The 12,791-nt window shown below is 49.5% G+C and overlaps 1 protein-coding gene across 5 annotated transcripts in view; it reads left to right on the forward strand.

Moving 5' to 3' along the window:
• Window positions 1-4,759: 4,759 nt before the first annotated feature.
• Window positions 4,760-12,791, forward strand: part of TIMM50 (translocase of inner mitochondrial membrane 50) — a 46,893-nt gene continuing 38,861 nt past the window's right edge. Inside the window, exons 1-3 of one of the 5 annotated variants that reach the window (XM_037884716.2) lie at window positions 4,760-4,960; window positions 8,107-8,257; window positions 9,525-9,556. In XM_037884716.2, coding sequence (XP_037740644.2) covers window positions 4,775-4,960; window positions 8,107-8,257; window positions 9,525-9,556 — 369 coding nt within the window. In that variant the 5' untranslated portion in view covers window positions 4,760-4,774. The other 4 variants (XM_037884715.2, XM_037884714.2, XM_037884717.2 and 1 more) reach the window with 4 other exon arrangements.

A 12,791-nucleotide genomic window follows, 5' to 3' on the forward strand; every position in this document is an offset into this window, starting at 1 on the left:
GCAATAGGCTGGCTGGATCCTAGGCCATGCTCATTGGAACCACTCAAATGCAGCCTGCCAGATGGAATGGATAAGAATGGAACAGCTTGATCTTGTCTGAGCTTTTCTTTTTTTCCTTTTGCCTCCTATTAGCCTATGAAATAAAGGGAAATCTAAAACGTCCAAAGAGACCAAGGGGAAGGAACGCAAGCGAAAATAGGGAAAGAACTAGCTAAAAAATATTTAGGCAAGTTCGATAGATGCAAGTCGGCAAGGCCTGATGAAATTGACCCTAAGGTGTGTAAGGTACTAACTGAAACAATCTCAGAACCATTAGCAATGATCTTCAAGAACTCCTGGAGGAGTTGAGGTTCCAGGGGACTGGAGAAGGGCAAACATGGTACCTATCTTAAAAGGGGGAACAAATAGGACACGAGGAATTTGTAGACCAGTCAGCCTGTCTTTGATACCTGGAAAGATATTGGAACCCATTAAACAACAATCTGCTTGTAAGCACCTAGAGGATGATGGTGTGATCAGAAATAGCCAGCATGGCTTTTAAGAGTAAATCATGCCAAGCCAACCTTATTTCCTTCTTTAATAGGGTTATTGGCCTAGTGGATGGGGGTGGATTGGCCTAGTGGATGGGGGCGGGGGGAAGCTGTAGATGCTTGATTTGATGAAGGCTTTTGACACAGTCACCTATGACGTTCTCGTAAGCAAATGTGTTCCAGATGAGATTATTATAAGGTGGGTGCACAATTGGTTCAAAGACTGTACTCAGAGTAGTTATCGATGGTTTGTCAAATTCAGGGGGTGTATGTAGTGGGGTCCTGCTTGGGGCTGGCACTATTCAGTATTTTCATTAATGATGTGGATAATGGAGTGGAGAGTATATTTATCAAATTTACAGATGACACCAAGCTGGGAGGGGTTGCAAACACTTTGGAGGGCAGGATTAGAATTCAAAACAACCTTGACAAATTGGAGAATTGGTCTGAAATCAACAAGATGAAATTCAATAAAGACAAGTGCAAAGTACATTGCTTAGGAAGGAAAATTCAAATGCAAAATGGGGAATAACTGGCTAGGGGGTTGTACTGCCGAAAAGGATCGGGGGCTTATAGTGGATCACAAATTGAATGAATCATCAATGGGATGCAGTTGTGAAAAAGGCTGATATTCTGGGGTGTGTGAACAGAAGTGTCGTATGTAAGACATGGGAGATAATGGACCCTGCTCTACATGGCACTGGCGAGGCCTCAGAGGGAGTGCGGTGTCCAATTCTGGGTGCTGCACTTTAGGAAAGAGTGGGATAAAGTGGAGAGAATCCAGAGGAGAGCAACAAAAATGATCAGCAGTTTAACCTGACCTGTGAGGAAAGGTTAAAAAAAATGGGCAGGTTTAAAGTCTTGAGAAAAGAAGACTTGCGGGGGACCTGATAACCGTCTTCAAATATGCTAAGGGCTGTTACAAAGAGGATGGTGATCAGTCCTTCTCCATGTCCTCTGTATGTAGGACAAGAAGCAATGAGTTTAATCTGCAGCAAGGGAGATTGAGGTGAGAGATTAGGATACATTTTCTAACTCTCAGGGGAGTGAAGCTCTGGAAAGGAAGTTGTGGGATCCCCATCATTGGAGGTTTTTCAGAACAGGTTGGACAAACATCCATCAGGGCTGGTCTAGGTTTACTTGATGCTGCCTCAGCTCGGGGCTGGGCTTGGTGACCTCTTGAGGTCCCTTCTACCCTGCCATTCTATGTGAGGGGTTTTCCGTAGGGGAGCAGAGCAGCACTGTTCAGACAAACTTCCAGTCGCGCCTGAAGCAAGGCTGTGGCAATTGAAGGGGAGGAGCAGGCTCTTTTATCTTGGCGATCAAAAAAATCAGACTGATAAAGTGACTAATACTCAATACAATAAACAGGACTCAATTCCCCTTTTCCTTTCAGGTCTAAATCACTGCTTTAAATCCAGACCAAGTAACTGAATGTCCTTGAAACAGCTGACGGCTGCTCGTTGACCCATGGGTGAAATTACCTGGTGCAGAGTTGTCCACCTCAGCACCATTTTTTGCATTTCCCCCCAAGTTGGCTAGCGATAACAGACTGGGTCACTTTCACTCTTGTGTCTAATGTGTTTCTCGTCTTTCGTTTTCTGGTTCATATGCACCAGCCCTGGGCTGTAATAGAATGATAGAAGGTCGGGGTTGGAAGAGACCTCAGGAGGTATCTAGTCCAATCCGCTGCTCAAAGCAGGACCGACCCCAACTAAATCGTCCCAGCCAGGGCTTTGTCAAGCAGGGCCGTAAAAGCCTCTAAGGAGGGAGATTCCCCCACCTCCCTAGGGAACCCATTCCAGGGCTTCCCCACCCTCCGCGTGAAATAGTGTTTCCTAATATCCAACCTAGACCTCCCCCACTGCAACTTGAGACCATTACTCCTTGTTCTGAAGAAGCTGTTACATGCACCACAGGGGAAAGATTTTGTTTTTCACTAGGAATTATTTTTTCAAATAGAAATATTTTGTGGGCGGTCTCACATTATGAATAAATTAACCCTAATTTGGAGGCTACAGACCTAAGGCAGAATCTTCCTTTGAAAGGATTTCCCCCCTTCACTATAAGGATCACCAAAGAGTATCAGAAAAGGACTTCCTCTGTTGGGTTATTTTATAAATTTGAATAAAGGAAAAAGCTGTGCTAAGCTGTTGCTTTGCCCCTCTGCCTGCAGGCTGCAGAGTGTTTTGATGAGTCTTGTTAAAACCCTAAACAACAGAGGTTTGTAGAGCTGCTTGAACAATATTCCAGAACACTGTATTGTTCTTGCTTTTATTTTCCTTGAAGCGATGGCATCAATTTACAATGTAGTAAAGTAATTTCAGGTACTCGGTCATCCCTTGCTTCTGTCTGAAACACATACAGAAAAGCAGGGAGGGATCACTTCACCCAGTCCTGCAGGGAAGCTATGCCTGGGCAGCTTTGGAAGAAGGTCCAGTCAACTCTCCTGAACCATTTCTAACATGGTGTGAGGAATATTATTTCCTCCACTGTCGATTCAGGCGGTGGAGCAAGATAATTTAAATGCATTCAGGCTGTGGTTGCAAAGTTTGGACTGTACAATCTCCTCAATCAACAGGCTGTTTACAACAGGAGCGCATATTTGGCATGTAAGTGCATGTGGCCACAGCTTGTGAATATGATCTTTAAAGTGCCATCACTAGACTTCAGAGTGAACAACACAGAGAGAATGGAGTGTTCCACATCTCTCAGCATGGCAGCTTCAGACTGTCATAGGTGAGGAAGCCCCCTCCCCGCCCATCCTTTGCACTGAAGTGGGTCAAAGGTTTTAATTCTAGTGAACGCTCTGATTCTGTTGCATCAAAAATCCTGTAGCCTGGGCCTGTGCCCAGCTGCTAGGAGTGCGCCAAAAACTGTGGAAAAAGTGGGGAGGAGGAGGTAGTACACAAGGGCCAGAGCTGAAGTGCTAGTGGGACCTGGGAAAGGATCAGTGCCGTGCTGCGGGGGGAATGTTGCTACCACACTGCTCCGCCTTCGTTACCTTCTAGTCTCCCCATCAGCCCCCTCACTCCCTCTTATCCCCCACACCTCTTCCCTCCCCTCCCCTCCTATCCCCCATCCACATAATCCCTCCACTGCCCCACCAATTCCCCATCCACCTCCCTTCCCATCTCCTCCTTTCTCCCCCTCCAATCCCCATCCATCTCCCTTCCCCCTGCTCAAATCCCCATCCACCTCCCTCCACTGCCCCACCAATTCCCCATCCACCTCCAACCTCCCTCCCTCCATTGCCCCCAACCCCACCCACCTCCCCAACCTCCCTTCCCCTCTCCCAACTGCCTCCTCCCTCCACTGCCCCACCAATTCCCCATCCACCTCCAACCTCCCTTCCCCCTCCCTCAAATCCCCATCCTCCCATTTCCCCCCAACCCCATCCACCTCCAACCTCCCATCCCCCTCCCCCTCCATTGCCCCAACCGCGCCCCCACCTGCCTCCTCCCTCCACTGCCCCCATCCACCTCCAACCTCCCTCCCCCTCCATTGCCCCAACCTCCCTTCCCCCCTCCCAACTGCCACCTCCCTTCCCCCCTCAAATCCCCCTCCATTGCCCCAACCCCATCCACCTCCCCAAGCTACCTCCCCCCTCCCTCAAATCCCCCTCCCCCTCCATTGCCCCAACCCCATCCCCAACTTCCCTCCCCCTCCATTGCCCCAACCCCATCCACCTCCACCTCCCCTAACCTCCCCCACCTGCCTCCTCCCTCCACTGCCCCCATCCACCTCCAACCCCCCTCGCTCGCCGCAGCCCTTCCTCCCAGCTTCAGACAGCGCGAAGGACGGCAGCAGCCCAAGTGCCTCATTTGACCTTCGCCGCCTTCCGTTCTTCTCGCTCTCCCCCCGCTCTGATTGGCTGGGGCGGCAGCGGCCTGCGCAGGGCGGGCGGTGTCTTGTGATGGGTTGGGGCTGCCCTCTTAGCTCCGCCTCCTGTGGTTTGTCATTGGTCTGTCGGCCTGTCTCCCTCAGAGCCCGGTGCCGGCCTCTGTCGCTTGCGATTGGTCTGCCTAGCCAAGGTAGGCGGGGTCAGGCACCCCGATGTCTGATTGGTGGACGGCCGTGGTGTGGGCGTTGCCTTCACTGACTTTTCCTCTGACTGGCTGAGCTCCCCGGCTGCGGCCTGCCCTCCCCCCGCGCGTGGATTGGCGGGCTGGGCTCGACGCGCTCCGATTGGGCGGGAGGCGGCACCCGGCGCCTGCGCGCTGCGCTCCGGGGGGAGGAGGAAGATGGCGGCGGCGGCTCGCGGGCTGGTTGTGGCGGCGGCGTGCGGGGTCCGCGCGCTGGGGGGCGGCTGCTGCCGGCGGCCCCGGGCGGCCCCGGGCCGGGCCCTGAGCGCGGGGGCGCCGCCGCAGGGCGCGGGGGTGGGGCTGGCCGAGGCGCTGCTGCAGGACAAGCTACGGCAGCACCAGCAGGTGAGGGGGCGGGGCCAGCGGGGAGGGGGCGGGGCTGCTCTTGGGGGGGGGAGGGTGTCGGGGGGGTTGAGGGATGGGGGCGTGGGAAGGCGGGCTGTGGTGGACGGGATGGGAAGGGGGGCTGTGGTGGGGGGAAGGGTGGGGGGCTGTGGTGGGGGGGATGGGGGTGTGGGTAGGTTGGGGGGCTGTGGTGGGGGGATGGGCGTGTGGGAAGGGGGTGTGGAAAGGGGGGGTATCGTGGGGGGAAGGGGGAGTGGGGTTGTCGTGGGAGGTTGGGTGGGCCAGGGTGGGGGGATGTGCGGTGGGAAGGGGTTGGGGGTGTCGTGGGGGGGGGGAAGGGGGGGGGGGATGGCTTACTTTCCAACACACCAGTTTTGGTTCAGTGATTTCCGGTTCTACGCTCGCCTTGTTTACCAGGCATTATCTTACCACAAGCCTTGAGTTATATCAGCCGGCCTTTTTGTTCGGACTGGAAAGGTTGGGGGGCTGTGGTGGTGGGATGGGCGTGTGGGAAGGGGGGGTGTCGTGGGGGGAAGGGTGGGGGTGGGGGGATGTGCGGTGGGAAGGGGTTGGAGGTGTCGTGGGGGGGTGGGAAGGGGGGGGATGGCCTACTTTCCAACACACCAGTTTTGGTTCACTGATTTCCAGTTCTACGCTCGCCTTGTTTACCAGGCATTATCTTACCACAAACCTTGAGTTATATCAGCCGGCCTTTTCGTTCGGACTCGTTCAGTCTGTCTGTCTCCTTTTCATACCTTTTCCCTTCAACATTTGATGTTTCAGGTTATTGTGATCTCTTATGAGGATACCTTCACTTTTTACAGATAAACTCACCATTGGGGTAAATCTGTTGGCCAAGTTACTACAACCGAGAGTGGGGTGTATGTGGGAGGAGGGGAGGAGAGGACACTAGAAAATGGTTGAGGGTGTTGTCAGTGGGAAGGAAGGGAGCTTGGGATAGGGGCATTCGGGGGTGGAGGGAGGGAGAGACAGGGGTTATCAGTGAGTGGGGGGTGGTGAGGTGGGTTGTTAATGGGAAGGATCAGAAATGGCTGGGAGGGGATTAGGGTGTGTGGGGGTTGTCAGTGGGGGGGGGGGGGGGTTGAGGACTGGGAAGGGCATGGTTGTGGGGGGTGTGAGGGGGAAGGCTGGGGGTTGCCATCCAAAGGGAAGGGGGGCCGGGAAGTGGTGGGGAAGGAAAAGCGGAGAGGGAGGTTGTGAACTGGTTGGGAGGATGGCGTGTGGGGAGTTGAAAGGCAGGTTTGATGATGGGGTATGATGGAGTTGGCAAGCTTGTGGGCAAGGGGGAGGGTCTAGGGACAAGGGGAGTTGTCACTGGATGGGACAAGACCCTGTCTGGTATACTGTCAGAAATGGCCACCACTTGGCATTGAGAGGCAGGCATGACCTCAGCAGAAAGGTCATCAGGGTCTCTACCTGGCTGTCACAAGGTGGCGCTGCTGAAATGTACTTGAGAGGCCTCGTAGAGTCAGCGTTGTCCTCTCACAACCCGGTGTGTCTCAGGCTCCAGAATTAATGCCAAGACCCCAAAACATCCCACAAGCAGGTTGTGGAAATTAGGATGTTCCACAGAAATCTGGGATGGGAGAGAATTCTTACTCACTGTCACTGTATTGTCCCCCTTGGCACTGGCACGTCCGTTGCTGTCTTTCACTCACTCACTCTTTATCTGCTAGAAGGTTTGCCTGTTGCATCTCGCATGGTTTGGTCTGGTCAGTGTTTGGAGGAGAAGCAACCAGGAAAAACTCAGGGCGCTGCAGGGAGCTGTGTGGGTATCTCAATGGGGGATGTGCTCATCTACCTGTGCCAACCTCAATTCCCTGACATGGTACTAGGGAGTTCTGGCTGGTACAGGGAAGTTGCTCTTTTTCAAATGAGATCTAGCCCAGAAGTCTTGACCACCTGGAAGCATTACAGTTCTTATGGTAGTTTTCACAAAGGCAGCTGGGTGTTTAATCTTGGTCTTGTGACCATATTTCTGCTTGGGTAGTCATATTCTTCTGTCCTGCATTTCAGTGGGGTATCAGCCTTTACAGTGCCATTCTGACTTTAACCACGGGAGTAAAAAACAGACCTATTGCTGGTTTTATAGTTGTTCCGGGTTTAAAATATCGGCTCTCTCAAATGGTTGCTAAACAAAATTGTATTCTGGTTAGGACTTGGCATTCAGATTTCAGGCTCGGGGGCAAACGTTTCCCCAGTGGTTCATTTTAACCCTCCACAACGTAAGGGGAAAGTACCCTGGTAGCGGGACTTTAAAGCAGTCTTGTAAAATTGTTATGAAAACTTACCACACTAAGCACAAAACCCCACTCCCCTGCCCTTTGCCAGGACATCTGATCATTAATGAAAAAACCTTGTACTTTACTCTCCCCAAACAAGTGGATGAGGGAAAAGTTTGCAAGTCTGATGCTATTTTCTCGAGGTCAGGGTCTTTTCTTCGATTGGCACAGCATTTGACAGTTTGTGCCTCATTAATAGTGCAGGGAAACCTTAGGGAAGACCAGTCTTTCCCAGGCTGTGATGGCTGGATTAGACGTGGGGTCAGAATGGGGGGAAAAATGGTGGTACTTACTCTAGCAACGCCATCAGGAGGAGCCATGCTGGGTGGATTGCACAAATCTTCATCTTGCATGCTTGATCAGCATAAAAAAAGGTAACATTGTTGACATTTAATTGCCTCATTAGGATTCAGAGTTCCCTTTGGATAAATGAAGCAGTTAATGCTCCTTTTAGAGCTGTTGTTTCAGGCAGTCTGCATATTCAGGCAGACTCCACTATATTGACTTACATTTTGAAGGATACTGTCTATACAGTAAAGGCTGAAGAATTTGCTAATCCGATCTCTGGCTAGATGATGTAATGGATCCTTTCCATCTTTAGTTTCTCTGATTATGTTAATTGCTTTCTTTATTCCTTTCACGGGGAGTTCTGTAAAAGGTTCTATAATCACGTTCTGGTACTAAACAGAAAGGCCAGTGGAATTTTTCCCTAGAGGTTTTGAGTCCAGTGAGTTAGTTATTTGCCTGTGTGTGGCTCTCTTCTCTGTAGCTATGAACCCTAACTTCTGTAACTTTCACACCTGATAACTTAAATCTCTTCTCTTTCCCACCCTCCATGGGTAGTCAACAGAGGGAGGAGATGGGAAAGGGTCCAGTTCTGATGAGCAGCAGGAGAAGAAACAGAAGGAAAATACAGCCTATGCCAAGAAAATGGTGCTCCGGATAGCAGGGCTAATGGGAGCTGGTAGCGGGATAGCAGTTATCTATATTTTTGGTAAGCTGTTCCAATCCATTTGGGATAGAAATGTATTAACAATTCTATAAAAATGCCAGCAAATGTGTTATTCTCAGTGCCTTTCTGATTATTCTCTAGCAGCTGATTCCCCCTGCCCAATAACTGGCTGTATTTTTATTACCTTTCTTCCAAGGATCTCAAGTCTTTTACAAAAACTAAGCTCACAACACCTTTGCAAGGCTGTGAAGGATAATTATTCCTATTGTATAGATGCTTACGGTGCATGCCAATGGCTTGCTACACAACAAGTCGGTAGCAGGGTCAGGAATAGAACCCAGGAGTTCTGTTCTTTCCATTTTTATTATTTATATTACCATGGTGTTCAGAGATCCCAGTCAGGATCAGGACCCCGTCTGTAGAAGGGGAGGTAATGGTACTGACCTCCTTTGTAAATGGTACGCCCCCAGACTCATCAGATATTCAGTTCTTAAAGGAACACAGCATGGGAAATCTAACCCTGACATTCCTTTTATGAGTGCTACGTAAATTACTTTGAGATCTCAAAGCACTAAATAAAGCGAGGCATTATTGTGCTAGATGCTGTACAAACACACATAGGTATGGTCCTTAGCCCCAAAAGCCTGCAATCTAATCCACTAAACCTCCCTTCCTTGGTCTGTCTAGATACTTACATGACATACATCACTGTAGTATCCGTCCTTCATGCAAAAGGTGTCTGGCCAGTCAGATTAGCCAGGAAGGGAGTTTGTTGATATCCCAACACAGTACCAAGATTGCTGGGGGTTTTTTTAAGGGGTTCTTGTATTTTAATGGCAATTTTAAAAATGTTTTTCTGGAAACTTAGCATTGATATCTCTGGCACAGAACTGAGGCCCATTAGTGAGACAGTCTGTACTATTGCAGTCTGTTTAGAAGGTAGTCTTCCGTTTCCTTGTGGATGGTAGTGGAACCCTTCCTGAGCACTACCATCACTTAATGCTCTACTTTTTGCACAAAGTCTCCCACAAATTAATGGAATGACCGCATCGCTGATTTGCATTGGGTGTTTTTTGATCTGAACAAAGTGGGAAGGCAGGGACATCTTGTTCCACAACTTTTCGGGCCGGGGAAGTGAGAGGGAGTTTCTCTGCTGTCTGCAGAGATCTGTTTGTTATGTTGAGGCCTTCAAATATGTAATGTGGCCAGGTGTACACATGGGTCTGGTACCTGTTTGTAACAGTGTTCATGTTGCAGTGTTGGCTGATAAAGTGACTGACTTCTTCTTCATCTTCTGTTTTGCTGGCAGGTAGTAATTCAGTGGACGAGCAAGGGGCTAAGGTAAGGTGCTTTCTGTGTTCTTTGGGTTTTGCTCCTCATTACACAAGGGAATTGTCCGTAGACAATGACAATTGTCCGTAGACAATGTCCGCAGTGAGCTACAGTGCTGTTTGCTTGGTGAATGCCACAAGAGGGCGCTGTTTCTGTTTGAACATGTTCTGCAAGGCTGGTTATGTCTGCACCAGGAATCAATAATAATCTTTCCTGCATGAGCGAATGGTACAAGGTTAGATTTATGGTTGGGGATGGGGGAGTGTCAATTAAATTAGCCAGGTACTCAGTTATCCCTGTTCTCTTAGTAACTGGCCAGTTGAACATTGCTCACTGGTTGTGATTTGGATTACTTCCTCCTACAAAGTGAGGAGGAGGAGAGAGGAACAGTTCTCAGCCTAAGCCAGAGAGTCCAGTTTTAAGATAGACAGGCCCAGGGACCAGCCAAGAGGAGTGAAATAAGAATTGTTTCTGTGCACAGCTAGCGATTGCCCAGGTACTGGCTGAGCCATAGGAGATCCCTGTAGTTCTGTAGAGGTCGCTCACACTTGGCTGCGTGGACCTCTTCAGCACAACAAGCCTAGTTACAGCATGGGGTGTGTGGGCGTGCACGCGCTCTGCCGTGTTGTCTTCTGGGGTTTTGTAAAGAACCTTCAGAGCATTCCGTAGTAGCACCCGGTACACCCTTTAAATCCCGTTCTTTCAGGGCCGAGTCCTGACAAGTGTCTTCTTCCCAGCAGGGGGCGTGATGGTATTGAGGGGGCTTTGAGGGATCCATCAGTGACATTGGCTTCAATTTCCACTGGAAAGAATCAGAACAAAATTGATGTGTGGGTTCCTGGGGGTGTGCACGACGGGAAGGGATTATGTGCTAGGTAAAGGCAGGGTTTCTTGGTGTTGGGGGCAAACGCTTTGAAATATCCTGGGTATTGGGTTTTCCCTTGAAACTCCATGATGTTGATTTGGGGGTATTGGACTAGTTCAGGGTTCTACATTTTTGCTCCGCATGCGCTGTCCCAATGGGGAAGGTGGTCATGGATCAAATAGCTCAGCAAACTTTCCCGCACTACATTCTAGATTCTCCCATTAGCGCTAATTCTGCTCAGTTGTTGAACACGAGAAGGGAGAGAGAGTTCCCCAGTTCCGATAGGTCTTGCTCAGTTTTTCATAAGACTTGCTCCTCCTCTTTTGCAGCTGTCAATGGCTGTGTCAGTTCTTTGCAGACTTCAACTGTTGCTCAGACTTGAGTGGATCTTACAAGCATAGCTGCAGGGAATTTCAGGTTCCTCACGCTCTCTGTGCTGACAACTAGTGGTATGACCGCAGACGTCCGTCCTGTGCATGAAAGTGACTTGCTCCGTGTGTAGTCGAGCTCTTCTGCCAAACAGTCCATCTCCTCGTTACAAATGGAGTTTCTGGGACTCTGTCGTTGACTCAAGGTGCAGGAGTCTTCAGTTGAACAGCCTGTTGCGGTTCTCATCCCACTCCCTGTTGGGGTAGATCTTGTTGTCACGCCTTCTCTGCCGCTCAGACCTTCTCTTAATCCAAAGAGGGTTGGTTTGGTGTTTTTTTTATGGTAATATTTTAATCTTAATCTGAGGGTTCAGCCACCAAATTAGCATGAAGTGCGGCATTGGTGTTTCAGAGCGTAGACTGTGTCTGCAGCTGTCACCGTCTTCCTCTTGGCGTGTTCATGGGTCAGTGGCCTTGTGCATCATGTTCTCCAGGGAAGCCTTCCGCACTTTTTGGGTCTCTTCGTAAATCAGCCCTTAGAAGTGTGTTATACCCTCATAGCAATCCAGGTGATGAATAGTTTAGCAGTGCCTTGGATGTTTCTGTGAAGCACTTTCCAATGATGCTTTGTGCCTCCTTTCCGGAGTCCCTAACCTTTGCTGAGGTGCCATGGGGAAACCCTTTTGTGCTGGTGATGGGCAGTCCTGAATAAAGAAAAGGAGTACTTGTGGCACCTTAGAGACTAACCAATTTATTATAAATTGGTTAGTCTCTAAGGTGCCACAAGTACTCCTTTTCTTTTTGCGAATACAGACTAACACGGCTGTTACTCTGAAACCTGTCCTGAATAAATAAGTCCTCTCTTTATTTTCATAGGAGAGATACCTAGGTGTTGCATCTCCATGATCTTTTCAGCACACAGCTGATACTGCCATTCAGAATGCCGTTATATGCCTGTTGCCTTGATGATGTGGTCACCAGTCTCCTAAAAAACGGGGGTGAGCACCCCTGAATTATTTCGCAAAGGGATCGTCAAACAGATGGTGGCAATCTCCTTTCACTACCAGGCTAGGCTGAATTTGAACCAGTGACCTGGAGGTGAAAAGCTCTTGCAACCCATTCTTGCTCCTGTGAGCCATCCGCTCATTCTTGGGAACTTTCCTCAACTCATGTAACAGGAGCAAATGAGTCTCAAAGTGTCATGGGAGAAGGGGGCGGTGTGGTACAGAATAGCTGCTGTCAGTGTTCCTAAACCTTTATGGCTGCGTCTGGTTTGTTAATGGGTGTCCAGATTGAGTTGGGAGACTGAAAAAGTTGTCCGTTATCTTCCATTGGAATCAATCCATTGGGTCCCTAGCAGATCTGCTCAAGTCACATTGGCTTCTCTGGACACCCATTAACAAACCAGATGGAGCCATATAGATTTAGGAACACGGACAGCAGCTATTGGAATTGGAAAAGGTTCAGAAAAGGGCAACGAAAATGATTAGGGGTATGGAATGGCTTCCGTATGAGGAGAGATTGAGAAGTCTGGGACTTTTCAGCTTGGAAAAGAGACGGCTAAGGGGAGATATGATTGAGGTCTATAAAATCATGACTGGTGTAGAGAAAGTAGATAAGGAAGTGTTGTTTACTACTTCTCATAACACAAGAACTAGGGGTCACCAAATGAAATTAATAGGCTGTAGGCTTAAAACAAATAAAAGGAAGTATTTCTTCACATAATGCACAGTCAACCTGTGGAACTCCTTGCCAGAGGATGTTGTGAAGGCCAAGACCATAACAAGGTTCAAAAAAGAACTAGATAAATTCATGGAGGACAGGTCCATCAGTAGCGTCCCTAGTCTCTGTTTGTCAGAAGCTGGGAATGAGCGACAGGGGATGGATCGCTTGATGATGACCTGTTCTGTTCATTCCCTCTGGGGCACCTGGCACTGGCCACTGTCGGAAAACAGGATTCAAGGCTAGATGGACCCTTGATCTGACCCAGTAGAGCCATTCTTATGTTCCA

This window comes from Chelonia mydas, chromosome 23, assembly GCF_015237465.2.
Source record: "Chelonia mydas isolate rCheMyd1 chromosome 23, rCheMyd1.pri.v2, whole genome shotgun sequence".
NCBI lineage: Eukaryota > Metazoa > Chordata > Testudines > Cheloniidae > Chelonia > Chelonia mydas.